The sequence below is a fragment of the Ambystoma mexicanum genome, chromosome 9, assembly GCF_040938575.1.
Source record: "Ambystoma mexicanum isolate Mex_15411 chromosome 9, UKY_AmexF1_1, whole genome shotgun sequence".
Lineage (NCBI taxonomy): Eukaryota > Metazoa > Chordata > Amphibia > Caudata > Ambystomatidae > Ambystoma > Ambystoma mexicanum.
The window spans coordinates 132,195,735-132,220,329 of NC_090931.1; the positions used below are offsets into that span (position 1 = coordinate 132,195,735).

Here is a 24,595-nt window from a genome sequence, read left to right on the forward strand (position 1 = left end):
GAGGGGCAGTAAGGGTGCCACATTCTTGGCGCCAACCTTACCAGAGTTTGGCAGGTATGGCAGCTCTTGCAAAACTTATCTACTTCTGCCCCCATTTTTGCCCAATAGAAGTAGAGTGAGAGCCTTTCCTTGGTCTTCTTGAAGCTCAAGTGACCAGCCAAAGGAATCTCGTGGGCTAAGTGCAAGAACTGTTGTATGTTTTCTTGAGGTACTACAAGGCGTTTGTAGTCTCCAGGTTCAGACTCAGTTGGTTCACTGTAGAAGAGGCCATCTTCCCAGTGCAACCTATACTTCCCAGGCTCTTGCCCATCAGCCTGAGCAGCTGCCTGTTGGCGGAGACCCTCCAGAGTTGGACATTCTCTTTGTCCCTTACGGAAAGCTGCCCTGCTGGACCCACCTTCTGCCAGTAAAGACTGCAGCTCAGGATGGTCCTCAGGATCTAGATCTCCAATAAGTTCTAGGCCTCCCACTAGCTCTTCTTCAGAGTCTAGTTCAACCATACAGAGTTGTACCTCCCTCTCAGCCTCAGCTGGAGGTGGAGTTACAGGTGTAACTGTTAGAAGCACTGGAGTGCTTGCTGCTGACTTTTTCCTAGGAGTCTTGGGTTGCCCCTTTGCTCCTGATCTGGTAGTTACTGCAGTGAGTTGCTCCAGTGGTAAAGGAGTGATCTCTGTCATCATCTCCTGAGATAACCCTCGCAGGGTTTTCTCTCTTGCAGGTTTCGTGAGCTCCTGTAACCTTTTACTAGGTGGTCTGGGGGTATGTGACACAACTCCAAGAGCTTTCAGGTCATTACCCAACAGAACCCTACCTGACACTTCACATTGTGCACTGACAGGTATTTTTACAGCCATGTCATTACACTGGATGAGAACTGGTAACTGGGGACATATCTGCATAGTCCCTCCAGCTAACTTGGTGAGGCATTTGGGTGCCTTAGCAACATCCTCTGCCTTGAAAAATGATTCATCCACCACAGTTACGCTGGCCCCAGTGTCTCTAATGGCAGGAGTCTCCTGACCATTCACCTGGACACTGTCTTTATAATACTCTTTAGTATTATCCGGGATAGAATTATACACATCTAAATTCTGTTGTTCCCACAACCCCAGAGAGACTAAAGAAACACTGGCTGAGACACAAATGGGTTCATCAGCCAGCAGTAGAAAGTTTCCACTTGCCATTGGGACTTCCTCTTCTGGAGCAAAGGCTAAGGAGGCAAGTTGGATCCCTGAAGGTTTACCCTTGCATCTGGGATCTCCTTTCACGTGATCAGTAGAGCCACAAACAAAGCATTTACCAAATGCCTTCTGGAATGGAGGCTTGTTCTGACCTCCCTCTGGTTTGGCACCAGAGGAGACACTATTCTGCTCTGGTTTCCCTGGTGGCTTACCCTTCTGGTTTTGTTTGGGGCCCTCTTTGGAATTTGCAGTATTAGAATTCTCTTTGGAGTCCTTTTTAGGCTGTTTCCCCTCATTCTTTTTCTGAGTTACCCCAGAATCCTTGTGAGTGGCCCTGTTGGCAACCCACAAGTCAGCAGCCTTAGCTAGTTTTCGGGAATCTAATTCCTTTGAATCAGCCAAGTGCTGTCTGAGCTCAGGAGAGCAGGCATCATAAATTGACTCCAACATAAAAAGATTCTTCATACCTTCATAAGTGTTCACCTTGTAACCCTTAATCCATCCCTCTAAGTTTTTCAACCCTTCACTCACCCAGGTAGCCCAATGGGTACCATCATGCTTTTTGAGGGTTCTAAACCTCTTAAGATACTGGGAAGGGGTCTTCCCAAACCTAGCTATCAGAGCTAGTTTCACACATTCATACTCTTTCCTATCCTCCTCCCCCAACTCCATTACCACATCAGTTGCAACAGGGGGAAGCCTAGAGAACAACCAGGTGAGTAAGTCATTTCCTGTGATGTTCTGGAGCCCATGAATATATTCAAACGGAGACAACCAATCCAACACATCCAATTTAGGCTCATACATACCAACCAATTCTTTAGGCATCCGGGGTCTTTTAGGACTGGAACTTCTAGAGGAGCCAGAGAGAGAAGCATTTTCGACAGATAATTTCTTCATTTCTAGCTCATGCTTGAGCTCCATTTCCCTTAGCCTTAGTTCTTGATTCATTTCCTGATGTCTCTGTATCAGCCAGAGTACTCAGTCTCTTGAACTCTAGTTCAAGTTTCATTTTCTCTAATTCGAGATATTGAGGACTAAGTGTGGGACTTGGCAAAGGCCCAGTAGGTACAGCAGGTAGAGCAGACAGAGGCCTAGGGGGGACAGTCACAGCAGCCTCATCCTCCTCTTCTGACTCTTCCTCAAGATTATCAACATTTTGATCAACATCAATCTCTATACTGTTATCTACATTTTCTGGCATGGTAGGTTCCTCTGAACCATCATCCAGACTTTGGTTAGCTAACAACCTTTCTATCAATTCCATTTTCTTGCCTTTAGTCAGGAGATTCTTATGCTTACAGATAACTCTTAAACAATCAGCAGTTTTTGTAGCAAGGGACTCTTGACTATAATTTTCCATAGTTGACATGTTAGAAAGATTACTTTTTCAGTGCTAAGCTTTGTGGTTAGTTGTACTAGGGTATCCTAAGCACTCTAAAATGTATACTCAATACAAATCCCACCGCTGTACACCAGTGTTAGGCAGAAACCTGTGCAGTTCTCTTAGGGAACACTGCAAAAGATTTAAGACTACAGGTGTTGGCAGTAAACCCACTTGGTAGCAATCTGCACAACCCAGATTTTCCTGGTAGCTGTTGCTGAGCAGTCAGACTTCCCTCAAGAAGAGTTAGGCAGTATGCAAAGTATACACAATAGGCACTCAGATACCACAATACAAGCAAACACTGACCAGAGCCTCGGTCTCAAAGTATATCATTATTTATTTAAAAACACAAGGTTTAAAACACTCCAGCACTCTTATTGTAAAATATTCTAAACACAGTTACTATTGTAATATATACACCCCTTTTCCTTATTAGATAAGTCACAGTAAAGCACCACTTATTTTCATACAGAGGTGAGCGCTTAACTAGATTGCACTACAATAAGTTTGTGAGAAAGGGAGGGAAAAAGACACAATAGGGAAAGGTACACCACTCTAAGATTCAGGAACACTGTTGCAAGGCAAAAGAACAAAAGTCACTGGTGAGCCAAAGTCCAAAGGCTGGGCCCCCTCTTAGAGAGAGCAGAGCACACATGCGCCCAAGATCACACAGTTACACTAGGCTTAGAAAGTCTTGCAGAGGGTTCAAAAAGAGTTTAGAGAGGCTTAGGAAAGTTTAGCCAGGGTGTCCCAGGCTAACCCAGGTTCGAAACCCGGGGGCTAAATCTACCCCGTAAAGTCGGTAGCAAGGGAAGCCAGGCGGGACACGGTACCTTAAGTGGGAGGGATCCTCCAGCGGTGGCAGTTGTTCCTGGTAGTGGGTGCAAGTTGCGTCGTCGTCCCGGGGAAGAGAAGATCTCGACTTGGAGGAAAGATGAAGGTTGTTGCACTACCAGGGCAGAAACCAGCCACGGAGTTTTCCGGTTAAAGGTGGTACCTTTGTTTCGCGGTCGTGGTAAAACGTGGTATCCCGGTTGCCGGGGTGCTTGGCACAGGCAAGGCGGCCAGGAGGTACATCGGGAAAGCGAAAAGACGGTGAAACTGGTTATCCCCACCAGTCAAAGGAAGAAGACTCTCCGGCGGGAGATCTCCTCTGTCGTTGGGAAAAGTGGTGAGGCAGTCCAGCAGGGCCCCAACGGTGGTGGTGTCGTGGCAGGTCGGCTCAGCTTCTCCCTCGTCGGATTCTTAGGTCCTGTGGGCGACTTCTGAAGTTCCAGTGCCCAAAGCCCTGCTTTTATGCAGCAAACCCCCGTTCACTCAGCCTAGCTGTCACTCAAACATGATAAGTGGTGAGCCGGCCGGCTCATCACTTGGGCCAATCAGGATGGAGTGCGACTTGAGTTGCCTAGGCAACTCAGTCCAGGATACCTAAATTTCCCACCACCTCTCCTAAGTACCCCACACAGAGTGGCACCACTTTGGAGGGCTTCTGTGGAGAAGCCCGCCAAAAAGTGGAACAAAGGGCTCAACTTGGGTTGGAGTCACAGAAGAGAACACAAACGCCATTTTAGAATCAAGTTTTGGCAAAAAATACCAACCGGAGAATTAATATTAATTAAATAAACCGGCAGTATGTTCGAGGCTACCGTAAATAATTAAATAAAGATAGTAGCCTAAAACAATGGGAAATCCCATAGGAAAATATTCGCGGTTGAATATAAAAAGTAGTATCCATTGCCACCAGCCAAAACTCGATCAGGGGGGACGGAGACGTGCCCCCTCGACAAACAGACCCCGGGGCAATTGAATTGCCCCAGCTAGTAGGTCCACAATATGATGGTTTGTACTGGTTCTGTTCAGAATTTAAGACTAGTAAAGTCAATGGTGACTTTACATGCCCTGGGATACAGTAGTCAGTCCCAGGGTATGGAGTATATACTGGGGGGTCACTATGACACCCCTGTGTTACTGCACGGAGGGTGCTGTGTAACGCACATAACAAAAACACATGAAGCCCTATGGAGCAAAAACCCCATAGCCCATTAAACACATCTAGATTCAAAGAAACACACTCAAATCATGCCCAAGAGTGAGGGTAAAAGAGTCTCACTCTTCGCAGGAGAAAAAAATAAACCTCAAAAATCCAGCAAAGCTGCTGGGGGACTCACTAGGTTAGGAAATTCAGCCTAAACAGAGAATTCTCCCTAACAAGTGTGTTGGTGAGATGTGAGTGTGTCTTCAAAAGTGCATGGGTACGTCAGCATCTGTGTGTATGCACTTCTGTGCATGTATGGGGGTGGGTTGTGCCCAGGGCACAATTGACCCATATACTCATGGACACCAGCGCCATAATCGCAATTTAAATGTCACATGTTGACACATATTGGGAGCGCCAGCATCATGGAAGTGATTTAAAAAGCAATGCTGACATATACTGGGGGCAATATAATCATGAAAAGCCTTGTACTGTGAAAATGCTGGCATATAGTGGTACTCGTGCCACGAGTTTAAGAGTGGCAATGATGGCACATATTGGGGACACCAACATCATGAGTGTTTCATAGTGGCAGAGAAGACGTGATGTGTTGGCTTAGGCATCATAAACCTGTTCTTTGCAGTGGCAGTGCTGGCACATATTGTGGGCACAGCCCTCATGATTAACATGTTGTAAAATGCTTCTGTGCCTGGTTCACGACCTAGTGTCTAATGGAGTTTTTTACTTGTGTCTGTAAAATGTATAATATTTTACCTATTTACTTTCACAAAATGTGCACACAAAAAATGTGGATTATAATGTCCCCACTTCGGCTCTTTATTTTTAAAACCAATGCTGGTGGAACTTCTGTCCAGGCTTGTTTGGGCTCCCTTGCTATGCTTGTTAAAATGCCAGCAGCCGCCACAGTGTTGTGTTGTACCACAGGGATCGCCAAGTCTGGTCCTTAACAGTAAAATCCGCTCCAGGTTTACATGGCATCCACACTCCAGACTTTTGAATGCAGTGAATATAAATGGAAGCTGTTTACGTAGTTGGTGGTTATCCTGATAACCTGGTGGGGTCGAGAATTTCGAGGACCAGAAAATGAGGATGGCATCAATAGTCGAAGGCTGTCCTAGCGCATCTTTGAAGGAATGATGCCAACTTTTAGGGGCAAAAACGACAGAGTGCTATTAATTAGAGGAAAAGGGTGGGGTCAGCCGCGTAAAGAATAAGCAGGATCACTAAAGTCTATTTGCAGAATACTCCATTTTTGTCATCTACCTCTTTACAAGGTCAGAGGTATGCTGGTGGTGGTATTACGAGGGAATGCCGGCCACAGTAAACATTGACGGATTACAGGACGGATGTTCCACCGAGCATCGGGCAATTTCACGTCCAACGCAGAGGTGGAGATAGAAAATGTAATAACGATTTTTAAAAGAATTGTTTACCTGCACAGAAGTGCTTGCCTTTATTATAGGGAAAAAAACTATTGTCATTGGAACACTGGCAAGTGTGGGAACATGGGTGCCTTCTATGCCCAACTCCTCGCCACGCCCATGTAAAAAAGAAAAGGGTAAGAGGGACTTTTAAACAATGCGCAATGGCGGTACGACATACACCATACGTTTCACCTTCAACATTGGGTTGGAAATGGATGGGGAAAAATGTACTTAATACTGAAATCAATATTTCTGGAGAAACTAACAGCAGTTTTTTTAGAACTAAAGAGGGCAGCGATGGTAATCCAAAACCCCAGAATTCCGCAAAGAGCATAACGAGAGTCGAAGAGTCTACATTTTTTAAGTGTTTTTGCTAACTGATGTGTCTCCAACAGGGGTCTGCAGCCTTTGGCTCGCCAGATGTTTTGGACTACAGCTCCCATCCGCCCTAGCCAGCAGAGTGAATGGTGAGGCACAATGGGCGAAGTGAGTGAAAAGTAGTGGAACTCTTCCACTAACGAAAAACCCCATCACCACTCTTCCTCCCATGCTCAATTCAAACTCCCCAAACAAACACACCTTCTGTTAAGGGACTGTTCAGAGCAGTGCACTGAAGTTCACGTTTCAACTAATTCCTACACTTTTAATTTAAAACGGACACGTTCCAGAATGGTTTCTTTTTAAAAGAAAAGTTTAGGAACAGTAAAACACTTATTTTTAAAGCAGAGGAGCACCGTTCCCGCCAACTTCAAACACTGGTGAGGGATCATGAGATTTGAAGTCCAAAGCGCCTAGAGAGCCACCCGTTTTGGACCCATGCTCTAGATGCTTGTCTTGTATTTTGCAGAAGGTGGTTGAAAGACTGTGAGGGTGGTGTGTGGTGTAGGAGGCAAGACTGTGAGGGTGGTGTGGGGTGTAGGAGGCAAGACTGTGAGGGTTGTGTGTGGTGTAGGAGGCAAGACTGAGGGTGGTGTGTGGTGTAGGAGGAAAGACTGTGAGGGTGGTGTGTGGTGTAGGAGGCAAGACTGTGAGGGTGGTGTGTGGTGTAGGAGGAAAGACGGGGAGGGTGGTGTAGGAGGCAAGACTGTGAGGGTGGTGTGTGGTGTAGGAGGCAAGACTGTGAGGGTGGTGTGGGGTGTAGGAGGCAAGACTGTGAGGGTTGTGTGTGGTGTAGGAGGCAAGACTGTGAGGGTGGTGTGTGGTGTAGGAGGAAAGACGGGGAGGGTGGTGTAGGAGGCAAGACTGGGAGGGTGGTGTGTGGTGTAGGAGGAAAGACGGGGAGGGTGGTGTGTGGTGTAGGAGGCGATCTATTGACTGCCAGAACTCCCACCACAGAGAACCATCTGTCTCCTTTCTTGACTAATGGTACCTTACCTTGGGCTTTGGTACCGAAGCTTTGCACATTGTTTTGAAGAAGGGGTCTGCGAACATTTTGCTGTGCAGATGTTCTGGACAAAAAATCCTATGAGGCGTAGCCAGCATAGTCACTGGTGAATGCTCGTGGGACTCCTAGTCCAAACCCTACCTGGAGAGCCCAGGCTGTAAACCCCCGAGCTTGTGTAAGATAATCAGCCTGATTCATGGAATTATTTGCGTGAAAAACGCACTTTTGCGCGCCTTTCTGCTCGAAAATCCCCATACTTCAAACAGGGATTTTCGGCTAGAAAGGCGCAAATCTGCGTTTTTCACACAAATAATTCCATGAATCAGGCTCAATATCTTTTGCTATCCCCGGGGTATTCGTGGTCAGTTCTATGCATTTTAGAAATGGTCCTTTCCTCCATGGGAAGCCCGTAAGTGAGCTTGATGTGAGAGGTCACATGATCACATAGGTGCCAACTTTCCCCAGTAGGCTCCAGGGTCATGTATGCGTTGCTCACACTCCCATGGCCGGCACTTCAAATATTTGCATAATTTGTATAGCCCCGCCCACCTCACTAAAAGGACAGAATGTGCTGTGAACCCACGACATTATGAACAATTCCATTAGAAACACGCACATGTCCCTTGTATTTACCTTATTGTAATAGGGTTTAATAGCATAGAGAAGTGCATTTGTCCCAATAGAGGTGACAATTAGTTGTGATTTGTGATCTTTATGAAAGACAAGCACTTCATCTTATTTGCATCACTCGGCTGAAGTGTGCACTGCATTGTACGTTCGAGTTACCCTTTAATAGTTAGCTAGAAGTGATGGGATTGCACTGGAGTGCTTGTGATCTTGGGCAAAACTGTCCTGAGAACCGGTCTTTGCAAGTAGTGAATTTCTTCACAAATTTAAGCATCAGTAACGAATATACTTAATTCTGGGTAAACGCAATTATCAGGACAAATAACATTTTTTTCCAATCTAGACCCACCAATAACTTGTGAGCCTGACTCTGAAACACTTAAATCGTTGTTGTTTTTTGGAGCTATGGAAGCAATGCTATAAGCTTCTGGGCTGGGAAATCTGCTAGCGTTGGGAGGTCAGAGCAGGTCAAAGCTGTCACTGGCAAAAGCAGGCCTCATTAAAACCATTGTACAGAGATGAAAGGCTCGCTTTGCATGTCACAGGATCATCACTTCAGTACGTGATGGCCTTTTTACTCAGCCTGACAGCTCTGTATTCACCATAGTCCTGTAGTAAAGGCCACATTTCCCCATTGCAGCAATTACTCCCGAGTCATTACCTTATTGTCAGAGAGGGCTGTAACCAGTGTTATTGGCTCACAACAAAGTTTTGGACCTGAGGTGAAGCCAATGGAAAATAACTAAGTGCTGTAATGCCTTTATAAAATGGCTACATCACAAATACAGGTAAAAACAGCTTACAAGCTAAAGTTAACGAGGTGGACAAGTGGTCGGATACTTGCAGGGAGAATTGTCTGCATGGAATGTTGGCGAGGGGAAGAAATTGGGCATTGAGGCGGAATGTTGGGAGAGAAACGTGCAGCTTTGTAAGAGGGGTTAGCACCCTCTACTGACCCACTGTTTATCAACATTCCATCATTATAATATACATTAGCACCCTGGGAGGGGGCACTGGCCAATCGAGATGCTCGGAACGTGAGCTGTACTGTATGGTACACGCCTGCATGCCGAGCTGCCTGGTTGGTGATGACCAGTGCCCCCTTCCCCGCTCCCCCTTCCTTTCCCCTCCATCTCCCTCCCAATCACCTCTTAGCACCTGTGTAGTGATCTACGCAGATGCTAAGAGTGTGTATATATATGTGTGTGTGTGTGTGTATATATATATATATATATATAAAACATTATTATTTTAAATGAAAGCAAAACGTCTTTTCTGCACGGCCTGGTGCCACTCTATATTTCTCGGCGTCCCTTTTCAATTTTGTATGAGGCCAAATTTGCAATCACCAAAATCATGGTGAAGTTCTGCCAACGCAGTTTAATTAATCAAGCTTGGATGGATGAAAGGTCTCGGCCTGCCCTGGCGAGGCTGGAATCTCTGACTGACCACCTCTCCAGGGTGAATGCCTAAATGCCTGAGCTAGTTTTGCCCAGCAAAAGATTCATGGGAAAGCGGTGGGGTGGGGGAGGCGGGTCAGCTTGACCACATGGCCGCCAGTAACTGGCAACCCAAAGGCCCAGTTGTCTACTTTCATGCAGCGCACTTGTGCATTATGGGAGTTGAAGTATTTGTTCGTGCCAAGAGAAACATTTGGGCAAAAGAACCAGAATGCAGGTTTTCTCAAAGTTAAGTGTGGGGCGGGAACAGGCTGTCACCGGTCTTATGAAAGCATTCGAGTACAGTAATGGCACATACAATACACTCTTTTTACATAATAAAAACAACTATATCTGGGCCAGGATCCTTTGTGTTCTCAATTGAGGTTGGAACCCAGTTTTACCTTGGCACTGTATCTGGCGTATACCAGTTGGTATTTTTATACTCCATATTCAGTCTCTAATGATAAGGGACACTGTTGTGTGCTTGAGATTGGTTGAATTTAATATTCAGCAGGTTCAGTTACAATTTTTTACAAATGTTGCCATTGTATTGGCGTACATCTGTGCATACAGTTGGATATGTGCCATATGCTGTTTGCATTTGCTAGAGTGCGGACACGTGTTTCGACCATCGGTCTTTCTCCAGGCGCGGACTGATGGGCCTGTCGTGTCCTGTGTAGGTCTGGCCGGTTTCCTTTTGTGTAGGTTGTATCTGGTTAGCTTCAATGTCCGGCGGGGCGATTGGTGGCGGTCTGCTCAGCTCACAGCGATCGTCTGTATAGCGATGTGTTCTCTCCTGGTACATCATGACCGGGGAGGTTTCGAGAGAGGTGGGGCAGTGAGGATGCTGTAGCTGGACTGTGGCCTGACCACCCCAGCTTATGCCATCTGGGGGCGTCTTCTATTGAGGAACCCACGCGCCCCTGAGCTGGTGGAATTAGTGGCTTTGTCGCCCTGGGTACATCTGGGATTTAGCAAAGCTGCCCACAGGATGTAGGCCACAGCAGACACTTTTCAGCTTGAGAATGCTTAACTAAGTGACCTTGTGATGTACTGCACTCACTTTTAGAATCCTAGCTTTTGTTTTCAAGTGATGTCTTTCTTTTTTGTGGGGGAAAAGGTGTGTGGTTTTGTCACCCTCTCCCGCTTCCAACACATTGGGATCTGTTTCGATTTAACATGAGTGTCCCTTGCGATAGCTTTGACTTTTGGGCGATGGGTGGTTAACGAATGGCGAAATTGGTTTGTCAATATCTTGGATTTTAAAATAAAGATGGCCTCTACCTGCAGAAGATATGTATTTACAATGTTTATATATCCCAGAAATACTGCTTCTTAGTCATAGGAGTTGGCAGGGCGGCGTTTTGACCGGGCGAGCCGGTCAAGCCGGTCACATTGGGGTCAACTTACTACTTCGGGCATTGGGGGATTTCGCTCATTGGTGGTCCCTGATAACTCACTCTTTTAACCTGCTGAGGTGTTGGAATTCAGTGCCATTACTCTATCTGCTGTTAGGCGCTAGATCAAAAAGAAGTTGCTATTCACTCTTGCCATAGTCTTGAGTGTTAATGCATAGTGGCAGCACATGCAGCCAAACTAGGTGCTGGAGGCAGCCAATGGGGCGACGTAGATCCTAAATAAAAAGACGATTAGCCCCCCCCTCCTCAAGGACCGCCTTATTCACGCACCAGGTATGCCCCACCTGATGGCCGAACCCACCACACTTCCCATAAAGTAGTTGTAATGTATTATTGCCCTGCAGTAATTTGTGACCCCTTACCTGTATTCCTATTAACTTATTGTTGTAAAGCCCTCAGCTGCTTCCCGGAGCTAGGTCTGTGCTCAAATACCCAAAAATAAAGTAAACATTTTTAAAAAATGCTGTTTGCTGGCCACTTAACATTAACAAATGTGCATTTTGTTACAGTCACGAAAAGGCACGTTGTTTACATTAATAAAAGTGTTTCCTGAATGAGTGGGTCAAGGCAAAAATGTAAGTTATTATAGGTCATAATGGGTGAGCAGTGCGTGGTGGCAGTAAAGAAGGGGTGTGCAAGGGTTGGGGGGAATCTGTCCTTTAAAAAAAATAAAGAAAACTGTGTTAACATTGAGCACTCCTAGTTTAGTTGCCTTATGGTGAGGTTTAATTCAATGAATTTAATTACAAAATTAGAAAGAAACAGGTACTGTATTTGTAGGTGCAGGGGAGAAAACAACAACCGTGGCATATAGTTTGTATATAGGCCAAAGAAAAGAAGATTCCCTTGCGCCACCTCGAATAAAAGTTTGGCTTTGGTATAGGCATAGACAGTGTGCAGGGGACGGGGGTTCCCCAAAAGGGAACCTTCTTGTTTTCTTTTGGAGAAAAAAAAAATACATTGTTGTTAATGTCCAATCCCAAAAAGGCCCCGGCACCACTCATTGTCTTTCCACTTGAGCTTTTAGGATTGCAAGTGGGGCAGTGCTATCCTCCATAAAATGCCAGACCAGGGGTGACGACCTCTGTGGCCACCTCCCCTGTGCTTTTTTAAGAATTTCTAGAACAGGGGGCCTGTAACCTTTGGCTCTCCAGATGTTTAGGACTATGGTTCCCATCATCCCGCTACTTAGATTATGCTGGGGAGGGCTGATGGGATTTGTAGTCCAAAACATCTGAAGAGCCAGAGGTTGGGGAACGTGTAGGAGTGTCCCGCTCTCCCCCGAAAGCCCTAAAAGCAGTCATGTCGAAGTTGAAATCTGTTTTAGCCATATAGAAATGAATGAAGAGCAATGCAAGAGGACTTTGTTATTTTACCCCTCCCACCCACTTGTCCCTACTCACCCCACCAGTCAATTCAACCCCGTAGCACGTTTTACCACCAGCTCCCGCCCACCCACCTCTGCAGGTGGGATCACACTTCCTTTACTTTTATTTGTCAAACTTCTACCTCAGAACAGCTATTTTTTTATTAGGCTGCAACTGTTATTGAGGCTAAATTCTTGGATAGTTTTGTAAGTTTATGGATGGCAGAACATTGGGAAGTCGAACTAGGTCTTTGGTGCGCCTTGCCGGCCTCCTGCCATATTCCATATTTTAGCCCCTGTTATGTTACGTTGTTGGTGTTTGTAAATCGGTAAAACTGTCACTGCTGCGACAAGTGACACTGAATGACAATTTGCTAATAGATAGCTGCACCAAACTGTTTTTCCAGTGGCCCGTAGTGTGAAACGGATACATGTTATAATCTCGGGTCTCGGGAGGATAGCTCAGCGGCAACACGCTCGCCTTGGAAGCAAGATAACGCAGAGCAACACAGGTTCTATACCCGGGTCTGCGCTTAGAAACCTCTGGGTATTAAGCGTGTTATAAATAACCAATCATAATGAAAATAAAACGATGAGTCTGAAAACACCGAATTTTTTTACTTCAAATTTCCCAAAAAGTTGACTTTTTTGCACATTTTTTGTAATTAATTGCAGGGGAGACCGCCGCAGCCTCCCTCCCCCCCCCCCCCGCACTACCACCTTAATTAATTACTTAGCCTAACCCCCTATTTTTTATAAAAACGAGTGTAAAATGAAAAATTCTATTAAAAGAACGGTGTTTTCTGCCTAGTTATCTTCCACTTTGTATGTTTGAGGCGATACCGTCCGAGACATAGAACACCTTGCAATCATAATGACATTAAGACAGCGTGTGCTATCGAACATTCTCAAACATCAAATGAAAAATAAAGTAAATTATAATTTAAAAAAAAAAGTAAAAGAAATGCAAAAACACCAATAAAAAGATGAACAGACGCTGTGGACTGAACACGGCGTGGAAGGGCGGCTCTATTGTGGTAGTGGGTGTGAAGGCCTCCGCCACAGCGTGCACGCATGCCTCCGTGTACCGGGTTGAAGAATACCTCCGATCTGCGCAGCGCACGTTGCGCGGCCTGGCGCTGCAGGCCGCCTTGGGTGACGTCACAGCCCGGGCACGCATTGGCCTGCGTGGCCGCGGTGACGCACGGCGCGCCGCCGCAGGAGCCCGCCACATTCCCACAGCCGGGGCGTGGAGGCATGTCAGGAGACGGGTTGCCGTCAGGTGAACGACGCTCTCGTTCAGGCAGTCTTTTGTGTACCTGTACGTGGCCGCTTTAATCCAAATTAACGAGGCGTAAGAGAGAAGGCCCCTGAGGGGAAGATTACCTAATGGTAACCCAGCCCGTGGATTAACTAATTGCCCACGCTGGCAGCTGTTTGCGTCGGATTGCATGCCTTTCCAGCGCGCTGCAGTGCTTGGAGTTGGTAGCAGTCCAGTCCAGGGTCCAGGAACTCTAAGCAGACCAGGATCCAGGCTTGTTTTGTTCCTCTGAGCAGGCCAGCTTTGGTGCACTAGATAAAATGCCGAGCAACCTGGATGCCTGTCAGTGTTGAAATTCTGGTCAGACTTCGTTTCACACTTTGGGCTCGAATCATGTCATTTTTTGCACCGTGCAAAGTGAGTTTGCACTGCGACGCAAACCCTGATTCATGGAGCTGTGCAAAGTCGGGGCAAAGCCATTTTTGCAGTATATAGTGAATGTGCACTGCAAAAATGCACTTAGCACAGTTCTATGAATCGGGGTTTGTGTCCGCAGTGCAAAGCCACTTTTCCATGAATCGGGCCCATTGTGTCTAGTTCTGAGCAGATCAATTTCTAGTAGTGTGTGCATTTGCAGCCAGACGGAGTTCCGCGTCGTCTATTGAGCTCCAATCAGACTAGGGTGAGCAGACATCCTGGTATTGCGGCGACTGTCCCTGTTCTTTGTGCTCTGTCCCCCCTTTCTCAAGATTATGTTCCCATTGGAAACTGCAGTGGTCCCGGTTTTTGGCATTAGGTCTTCATAGCCGGCAGGCATAAATGCACAATCTCACACAGAAGAAATGCTGCATTTTACAACTTAAGATAGTGTTACTTTGTGATACATTAATTATAATGTGTTTATTTGAACAGTAACACTTGACCCCCCCACCCCTCCAACGTCTACTGAAGTGTAGTGCCTTGACAGCCACTTTCAAGAGCTAGTCCTATTTTTATGTTAGTTGCCCTGTCCCGGTTTTTTACTTTTTAAATCTGGTCACCCTATATCAGACCGGGTTCCCTGAAGCATTTTCAGTTTAAGCCAGATGGAGGTCTTCATATCTTGTGACACTGTAAGAAGTTGGGGATCCCTGCATGGGGTACAATTCTGAAGGGCTGGACCCCACTCAAGGAATTCTAGACAGACCAGCCTCCCCACAGTGGTGGAAACTCGGAACACAACGGAATTGACAACTTGGATGCACTTCGCTTTCTGCAGTGCATCATAGTTTAAGCATTAACTACCCAGCAGCTGTCAAATTGCTGAGAAGAACAGGTTCCATGCAGGGGTCTTCATTCTGAACAGTAGTCTGTGCAGGGGTCGGAATTTTGAATAGAACGCGTTCCGTGCAATGGTCAGAATTCTGAACAGACCAATGGTCAGAATCCTGAACAGACTCGGTTCTGTTTGATGGTTAGAATTTTGAACAGACAAGATCCCGTACAATAGGCAGAATTCTGAACAGGTGGTGTCCCATGTAATGGTCAACATTCTTAGCAGACCGGGTTCCGTTTCGTGGTCAGAATTCTGAACCAACCGGCTTCTGTTCATGGGCATAATTATAGGACGGGACAAGGGTTCTCCCCAACCCCAACATCCATGGCACACCGTTTTGTACTCCTCATTTGGCAGGGGCCCCTTTCCTTTAGATGGTATGTCTATCCCCCAAACATGTTCAGCAAAGTTACTCCACTGGTTCCCTTTGGTGGTCGGAATTTTGAACAGACCCAGTTCCCTTTTGTGTTCAGGATTCTGGACAGACCGAGTTCCTTTTGGTGTTCAGGATTCTGAAGAGACCGGGTTCCCTTTGGTGGTCAGGATTCTGAGCAAACCGGGTTCCCTTTGGTGTTCAGGATTCTGAAGAGACCGGGTTCCCTTTGGTGTTCAGGATTCTGAAGAGACCGGGTTCCCTTTGGTGGTTAGGATTCTGAAGAGACCGGGTTCCCTTTGGTGTTCAGGATTCTGAAGCGATTGGGTTCCGTTTGGTCAGAATTCTGAACAGACCGGGTTCCCTTTGGTGTTCAGGATTCTGAAGAGACCGGGTTCCCTTTGGTGTTCAGGATTCTGAAGAGACTGGGTTCCCTTTGGTGGTCAGGATTCTGAGCAAACCGGGTTCCCTTTGGTGTTCAGGATTCTGAAGAGACCGGGTTCCCTTTGGTGTTCAGGATTCTGAAGAGACCGGGTTCCCTTTGGTGGTCAGGATTCTGAAGAGACCGGGTTCCCTTTGGTGTTCAGGATTCTGAAGAGACCGGGTTCCCTTTGGTGTTCAGGATTCTGAAGAGACCGGGTTCCCTTTGGTGTTCAGGATTCTGAAGCGACTGGGTTCCCTTTGGTGTTCAGGATTCTGAACAGACCGGGTTCCCTTTGGTGTTCAGGATTCTGAACAGACCAGGTTCCCTTTGGTGTTCAGGATTATGAAGAGACCAGGTTCCCTTTGGTGTTCAGGATTATGAAGAGACCGGGTTCCCTTTGGTGTTCAGGATTATGAAGAGACCAGGTTCCCTTTGGTGTTCAGGATTCTGAAGCGATTGGGTTCTGTTTGGTCAGAATTCTGAACAGACCGGGTTCCCTTTGGTGTTCAGGATTCTGAAGAGACCGGGTTCCCTTTGGTGTTCAGGATTCTGAACAGACCGGGTTCCCTTTGGTGGTCAGGATTCTGAAGAGACCGGGCTCCCTTTGGTGTTCAGGATTCTGAACAGACTGGGTTCCCTTTGGTGTTCAGGATTCTGAACAGACCGGGTTCCCTTTGGTGTTCAGGATTCTGAAGAGACCAGGTTCCCTTTGGTGTTCAGGATTCTGAACAGACCGGGTTCCCTTTGGTGGTCAGGATTCTGAAGAGACCACGTTCTGTTTGGGGGGGAGGAGTTAATCATTCTGAGCATACCAGGTTTCCATGCAGTGGTCAGAGTTGTTAAGAGAAGGGAGGTCTGCCAGGGCATGAGACCTCCCATCCCAGCAGTGTATGGACGTGTGAGCAGACCGCTTTCAGTGCATGGGGTTATTGGCAATCAGTGTTCTGTGCCGTGGCTGCAATACATGTTAAGCAGAGCCCCCTCACTCAATTCTGAGCAGGCCAGAGTTTCATCAGATACTTGTGAGGAGAAGACTGGGATTCCGCAGGTAATGAGAACTCCCCTATTACCGGATCATGTATTAACTACCATGGTCAAATTCTCAAAACAATTACCATTCATATCGCCCCACCACAAACTGTATTGTCTCTTACCACCTGAGTAATATGAGGTATCTGTCTTTAAAGGGTTACTATACCCTGTTGTCCTTTGACCCTGACAACGTCAGGGGACTGACAGAGGCACTCCCTCTATCCCCCTCCATCTCTCTCTGTCTCGCTCTACCTATCTGCTCCCTCCCTCTTTGTTTCTTCCCCCTTTGTCTGTCTGTCTTTCTTTCTCTGTCTGTCTCGTCCCCTCTCTTTCCCTCTCTACCGCTCCCTGTCCTGTCTTTCTCTTTCTCCCCCTCTCTGTCATCTCTTTACCCCTCTCCCCCTCCCTGTCCTGCCTCCTCCCCCCCTCTCCCTCTCTCCCCGTCGGTGTTGTCTGTCTTTCCCCCTTTTTGTCCCATGTGTTCCCCCTCTGTCTTCTCTTTCTCTGTGTCTCTCTCCCCCTTTCTCTGTCTGTCTGTCTTTCTCTGCCTCTCCCCCTCTGTCCTCTTTCCCGCTCTCCCGCTTTCTGTCCCGTCTCTCTCTCTCCATCCTCATTCTCCCTCTCCCCTCAATCCTGTATGTCTTTCTCTCCCCTCTTTCCCCCCACTCTTCCCCTCTCTATCCTTCTCTGTCTCCCTCTCTCCTTGGTCTTTCTCTCTGCCTCTCTGCGACCGTTACACTAGCCGCGGAGCTATCTTATGCTACAGGGCAGTAGCAAGATTGAGAAATGTTGACAGCTTAACTATATAAGCGTGTGTTTATGAGACTGAAACAAACCCCTGTTTACATAGATTCTGTTTCAATCGCAGAAGAAATTATCGCCCCTTTGTCATCTGTAATTGATCTGTTCTTTTCAGTGCTCACGCACCCTTGGTACTCCCCCTTTTCATTGGGTGCCAATACCTTTCCCCCTCTGAACTCTTGCTGGCATTTGTGAATGGTGACGACAATGGGATCTATAGTCTGGCACTAGAAGTAACCTGTGCGCTATAGCGGAGGTGTTCTCTTCTCTTCTTTCCTTTCATCCGGCCCTGGTTTACTCTGTGCATGTTTAGACTTGCAACTGTGCTTCTGAAATTAGACTCCATGGGTTTAAGCACCAGAAGGCAAGAGGCAACAGAACCCCGCCTCTGTCCCCCCCCCCACGGCCCCCCTCCTCAATAGCCAGCCTCGGTTCTATTGTGAACAATAACCTATGCGTAGGTTTGGCCATTAACACACTGGGCTCGATTCATGGAATTTTTTGCACTGCTGAAAAGTGACTTTGCACTGCTGAAAAGTGACTTTGCACTGCGGGCACAAACCCTGATTCATGGAACCGTGCAAAGGGTATTTTTGTAGTGCATAGTCCTTTTTTTGCCTTGGGATGGGCTCCAGTCCCATCCAGTGGTAACTATCCATCCCATCCTAGCTGCTACTGGCATGCTCATTGGAGATGGGGCCCAGTCCCAAGCACTGGTAAATAGCCATCTCATTGTAACTGCTGCTTGCTCCCTAGAGATGCGGCCCATCTCACCCAGTTCTAATTAACCATGCAATATTAACTGCTAATGGTATGTTAGCTGGTGATGGGGTCCAGTCCCATCCAATGGTAGCTAATTATCCCATCCGAACTGCTACATGCTCACTGAAAATGGGGTCCAGTCCCATCCCGTGATAGCTAACCAGTCCATCCTCCTATTGGTATGCTCACTGGAGATGGGGGTTCGGTCCCATCCAGTGCTAGTTAACCATCCCATCCTAAATGTTACTGGTGATGGATTCCAGTCCCATCCAGTGGTAACTAACCGTCCCATCCTAACTGCTTGTATAACCAGCTAAATTCACTTACCTCATCATACGTTTTATTTCTACCTTCTGCATATTGTAATACAAATATGTTCTGTCTTTTAAAATGTCTTCTTTCGATAACCTTTTCGTGAGATAGCGACTTACCCACTCTACTCTGTTCTCCCTCCCTCCCTCTTGTTCTCCTGTAACCGCCTTTTCCCTCCCTTTCGTCCTCAGCTCTGGGAGGTATTTTGCATGTTGGCGATGCTTTGCAAAATGCCAAATAAATCGGCGCGTACCTCAGCCCAATGTCCCCTCACCTGTCACCGCAGCAGAGGTCGCTGATTTTTCAGACCGTCAAATTACAGCAGCATAGCTGCCCAATATCCCAAGTGAATGCAAGACCCCTCGAGCCAGTCGTGATTTTTCCCATTACACGCGGGGACTTGGAGTTTCGTTTCCCCCATTTTAAGTATGGGCCTACAAGTCCCAGCATGCAATGGGAAAATCCAAGCCTGGCTTGAGATGTCAGGCATGGAATTGGGAAGCTTGGCAGCTATGCACCAGCTAGTGGCACCATAAATAGTTCCACTGTTTTTACTTCCCTAGACAGGGCCCTGTTTTTATTCATTACGCACAAAAGGTTCTTGCGACCCGCTCCACTCACTATCTCTATGCCCTGAGCAGGGTCGGACTGGGGCATAAAATTGTCTTGGGCGCCAATGAAAATGTGGCCCACAGTTACAAATGGCAATTCATTCCTTTTGGGACAGACTTTTTGAATAGTACCCAAGGGGGAGTTTTTTGATAAAATGTAATACACATTGTGCAATTTAAAGAATATTTATTCAGCAACTATGGTAAACACTACTAGCTGCATAGTGAACTAACTCATCAAACTGGCCCAGATTGGCCAGAAAAGTGGCCCCTCTGACCAAAGAAATGGGCCCACACCAGCATTTCGCATTTTTGTTTCGGGTATTGACTTATTGCCCTATCCTATAGGCCAGTCCAGGCCTGGCCCTGAGTGATGGCCGCCGCATATACTGCTCGCTGTCTGTGCAACGAATAAGCTCAGGCTACGTTTTATTAATTTTAAAATACAAGGGGACCATTTATCTCTGAACTAAGCTTGGGACAAAGGAGCATGGCTCAATCAGAAGTCTACACCCCCCTTTCCTTAACCCATATTTCAATTGAAAGTACTAATGCTGATTGCTTCTGAAAAGTCTTTATTGTGATTTGCAAACGTTTTACCATTGGCTTCTCACTTCGTTCCAACAGGTTGCAATCAAAATCATTGATAAATCCCAGCTCGACGCCGTGAACCTGGAGAAAATCTACCGTGAAGTGCAGATAATGAAAATGCTGGACCACCCCCACATCATCAAGTTATACCAGGTGATATGATATGATGATATGATATGATAGGTTATTTATAATGTGTTTAATACCCAGAGGTTTCTAAGCGCGGACCCAGGGGTCCAACCTGTGGTGCTCCGTGTTGCCTTGCTTCCAAGGCAAGCACGTTTCCTCTGAGCTATCCTCCTGAGACAAAGGTGGGCGCCAAGGGGGGAACCTTGTGTCATTGCCATCTCGCTGCCCCGTTCTTTGCATCAAAGATGCATTACCATTGCAGACATTTTGCATCATTTAAAAAATGATCATAAATTGAATTTTAAATCGTAAAACTTAACTTTTCTACTGGAAAATTGAACATTTCTGAACTAGATTAAAATACAAACAAGAACAATTTGCTTTCAGTACATACAGAGGGGTGGAAACATATGTAAAAAGGGTTAAGGTTATTTTTTAGAAAAAGTGAGAAATACAATGGGTATGTCAATTTTAAGGTTTGATGTGTTATTAAACACTGAACATACAATACAGATTTGCGAAACCTTAACTCGGGCTCCAGTTTTGGATTGTTAATATGTGAATGTGAACTCTTATTCCCAAGAGCCCTTTAAGACGAGGTAGCAATCCTCAGAGATGGATGGGGATGCAGAAGATACTCCAACATCAACAATCAAAACAACTTGGGAAGTTCAGCAAAGTGCGTTTCTATTTTAATATCAATTATCTAAAACAGGGAGTACACCGGGCATCATCCGACGCTCGATTTCCAAGCATTTAACAAAAACCAGTCCTTTTATAACAAAAATGTCACTGCTGACATCGTCTTACGTGGCAAACACAAAACCTATGGGCACCCGTGGTTGGCTCTCCGTGAATATCTAAGTATACGTTCTATATAGCCACTGGTTATGATTGGGTACTTAAGTCAGGTGGGCATCAGAACCCACCTCCAATAACTTTTGTCGTCACTAAATACACACGATTCATTGGGTCTTCATACTATAGGGCTCTTCATTATACGCCCCATTATGATTGGTTTGGCACCATTGTAGCCCTCTGGAATATTCCTCACGCTAGCAGCACGCAGGCTACCATCCCAGGTGGATGGAAGCTCAGCGCGATCATGCCTCCCTTCCGATTTAACCCACTCTCTGTCAACACTCCTTCAGTTTGTTAGACAATTAGCTTTTGAACTTGAACTTTGCCTTGTAGCTGTGGACTTCGTCTGGGATATAAAGGGAGGATAGCTTCACTCTGTCTTTTAGTTTTGTTACAGCCTGACCCAATCTATCCTGACTTCACCCACATGACTTGAAGACCACTCTTTTCAAGCCTTTTGCAGTATTTAATCCTTTTAAATGATAACCTGTAGAAACCTTTACTGTTTTTTCATACTACTTCAAACAAGAGCGTGTTCCTTTATCACATTCGCTGTAGCTTTCTTGACAGGTATCCGTGACACTGTGGTCTTTTCCCTTGGTTCTGAGCCAGCCCCATCGTCTATGAAACTTGCCATCCCATCAGTCATTTCCAACTGCGCCACTCATTTGAAAGTCTTTTTCTTGTTCATGAATTTATAGGCCTGATAAAGTGCGTGTGGAACATCCAGGTTATATTCATTCCTATGTATATACATTGGTGCATCGCCCTAATCTAATTCACTACGTAGACAGCCTTGAGAATACTTTTCCCTACTTGCGTTTCCAGCGACTGTACACGTGTAAACTGATTTACATATTCCTCAGTGTTTCTGTAGACTGAGCATCTTCATCTCGAGCCCGAATGTTGTTCATCTGTACGTCTATTCTTTAAGTCTTTAGAGAATACTTGTTATGTTTCTTCTCTCCGTCCAGCTTTCAGATACGTCATTTCCCCTTTTATGTGACATCAACAGGCTTTTTTCTGTGTTCAAATACACATTTCTTCAGCCACTTCATCCAACAGAGTGATAGGTCTCAGTCCATTCAGATAGGGTTTCTTTAATGGATTTCTTGTCTGGAAGATTCTCTGCGGTATTGGTACAATGACTGGAACTGCACATGTCATCATCTCTGGTTCTCAACATATAGGCCACAAAGGGGCGGAGCTTGGAGCGAGGATGTCTAGCTGTACCTCTACAGATGTGTTCATAGGATTTGACTTACTTTGTATATACTATGTTTACTGAAGGTATGTTACTTTGTGTGTTGCTTGTAGTTGTTTGCTGCAAAATGTTGATTGCCAATGTCAGAGTATACGTTCCTGTGGGTTCGGTATTTTAGCAATTATGGGTGTATGTTGTGAATTCTTTTATTATAGAGTGTATGTTACTCCCATTTATTTAAATGGTTAATTGTTTGTGTTTTAGAAGTAATGTGTGTTTTCTATACACGTTTTCTTGTTGGTGTACATTGTACAGGTATGCCTATGCGTTACTGTTAACTTTTATTACTTGTAATTTGTGAGGGTGCATTGAGAAATCAACAATGTTTTTTCTTTGTTTATGGTTTGATAAGTCACTCCTTTACAATGACACTCCCAACACTGATAGATTTTATCGTTTTATGCTTAGTAGCCTTAACATTTTTAGTTGTTTTTTTTCTGTACTGATTTCTTTGTTTTTTAAGATTATTTTATGATTTGTATGCAAGATAGGTTGACAGATTTGCATTGGCTCCGATGAATCGCGTTCTAAACTTTGCAGAATGTTTGTAACTCTGCAGAATGTTTTTCATTTTGTGCCTCCAGTGTTACTGTTCATGCACAAGGGCCCCAACAGCGTGTTGTGTGCGGCAGATAATCTTGTGCATTAATGGAGTAATGTTTCTTTTGTGTAATGCTTTTCATTTTTTTGTCCTTCTGACTGAACTGGGTGATCTCCAGCCCTTTAAGACGAGTAGCAATACCCTGGAGATGGATGGGGATGCAGATTGTATTCATACATCAAAAATCGAAACGACTCGGGTAGTTGGCAAAAAGCATAACTGTTTTAATATCAATTATCTAAAACCGGGAGTACAAAGGACATCAACGGGCGTCTCAGCGCAAATTCTCTCAATGCATTACAAAAAAGCAATTTTATATAGCAAAAAACCATCATTGATGATGTTAATCTACGTATTACTAAAGTCATCCTATGTGGCAAACTACAAAAACCTTTTGGAGAAAGTGATTGGGTCTAAAGGGATATCTAAGTATACGTTCTATACTAGTATGGGACAGTGAATGAAAGTAATTGGTTTCTTAACATCAGGTGGGGCAACTAAGCCCTCCCTTCAAAATGGCCACTATGAACGTCACTTAATACACAATGTCCCATTGGCTACACAAACTATAGGACCCTTGATTACGTTGTCCCTTATAATTGGTTGGAAATCTTAAGTTTCGTAGATACTTTTCCACCTACGTCTAACAGCACGCAGATTGGACCTCCAGGTGCTGGCAGCTTCCCACCAATTAGCATATCCATCTATCATACCCTCATGCGTAGGTGTGATAGTCCTGTTCGTCCAACTTCATCTGTCCACGTGACTGTAGGCCATGATTTCAATCCTTCAGTGTGTTAAAAATACTATTTTCTAATAAGCCTCTGACATCTTCCTTGTTTTGTTTATGCCTTCTGAACAGGAGCTTGTTCTTTCAAACGCTTTTGTATCCTATGTCGGCTCACCCCAGCCTGATGGCCTTTGCAAATCCACTTTGGATTTTATATTTGTTTCCGCCCACATCTCCTCCACTATGAATAACTTTAGAGTTGACCCCTATACTTGCAGTGACCATTCACTTCTTAGTGCATCCTTTGGAGGTATTTTTACAACGGATAACTCTGATCAGCTCTCCGACTCCCTAGAGATGAATCCTCATAACCACGCTGTAATTTGGCACCCTAAACATGCGGCTGGGTTTAATGCTAAGATTGACAATGACTTACTTATGTATCCTTTCTTTTTCGCTTCACCTGAAGGCCCTGTTTCTGTTCTCGACCATTAAAATGGAGAGAAACCACACAATACCTTTTCATATGTTTAGTGCAGAGATGCATGCTAAGTAGAAGGCGTTTAAGGCGATATTAAGGAAACACGAAAATTGGGCTTAAACATGGTTGCAGTCATAAACTAACCTTAAACTTACAGAAATTGGGTGAAGGGTCCTTGTGCACTGTTACAGCAAAGAGATGTGGAAAACAGGTTAGTAGTCTTGGCATCTCGAGATACGACTAGCCTTTGGAGACTAATGCGAGGGGGGGGGGACTCTCTCTGCAACATCAACCGATCCCAGGCAAGGCTTGGGAGAAATACTTCACTGAGCTCTATTCTGATGTGAGTAGTAAAGTTTGTAACCCTGAGGCCATGTATGGATAGGGAGGCATCGGACCTATTAGATATTCATCAACAAGGAATTCATGTAGCTACAGGGAAGGCCAAGTCTTCGAATGATCCTAGACCCGATGGGCTCTCTAATTTGACCTTAAAATCAGCGCCTTCTATATGGGCTGAGGTATTGTTTCAGCTGTTTTCCAATATGGTTGGGCGAGCTAGCTGCCCTGTAACTTGGAGAGAGGCCATTGTGATAGTCATTTTCAAAAGGGGCGATAGGGCGAATCCGGCTAATTACCACCCCATCTCCCTTTTCGATGCTTCCTATAAGATTGTTTCTACCTCCCTTCTTCGGACACTCGAAAGATGGGCAATTCATGCTTATAAGTTGGATTGTAATCAATCCGGCTTTCGTAAGAGAACCAGTACAGCTCTGAATTGCCTTGTATTTCAACTTCTGAAAAACCAGTCTTTCCAATCGA

At 45.6% G+C, this 24,595-nt stretch overlaps 1 protein-coding gene across 2 annotated transcripts in view; it reads left to right on the top strand.

The window, feature by feature from the left end:
* Window positions 1-24,595, top strand: part of SIK2 (salt inducible kinase 2) — a 473,348-nt gene that overhangs the window by 92,828 nt on the left and 355,925 nt on the right. For both annotated transcript variants that reach the window (XM_069614303.1, XM_069614302.1), the window contains exon 2: window positions 19,744-19,860. In XM_069614303.1, coding sequence (XP_069470404.1) covers window positions 19,744-19,860 — 117 coding nt within the window. The remainder of the gene's footprint in view (window positions 1-19,743; window positions 19,861-24,595) is intronic.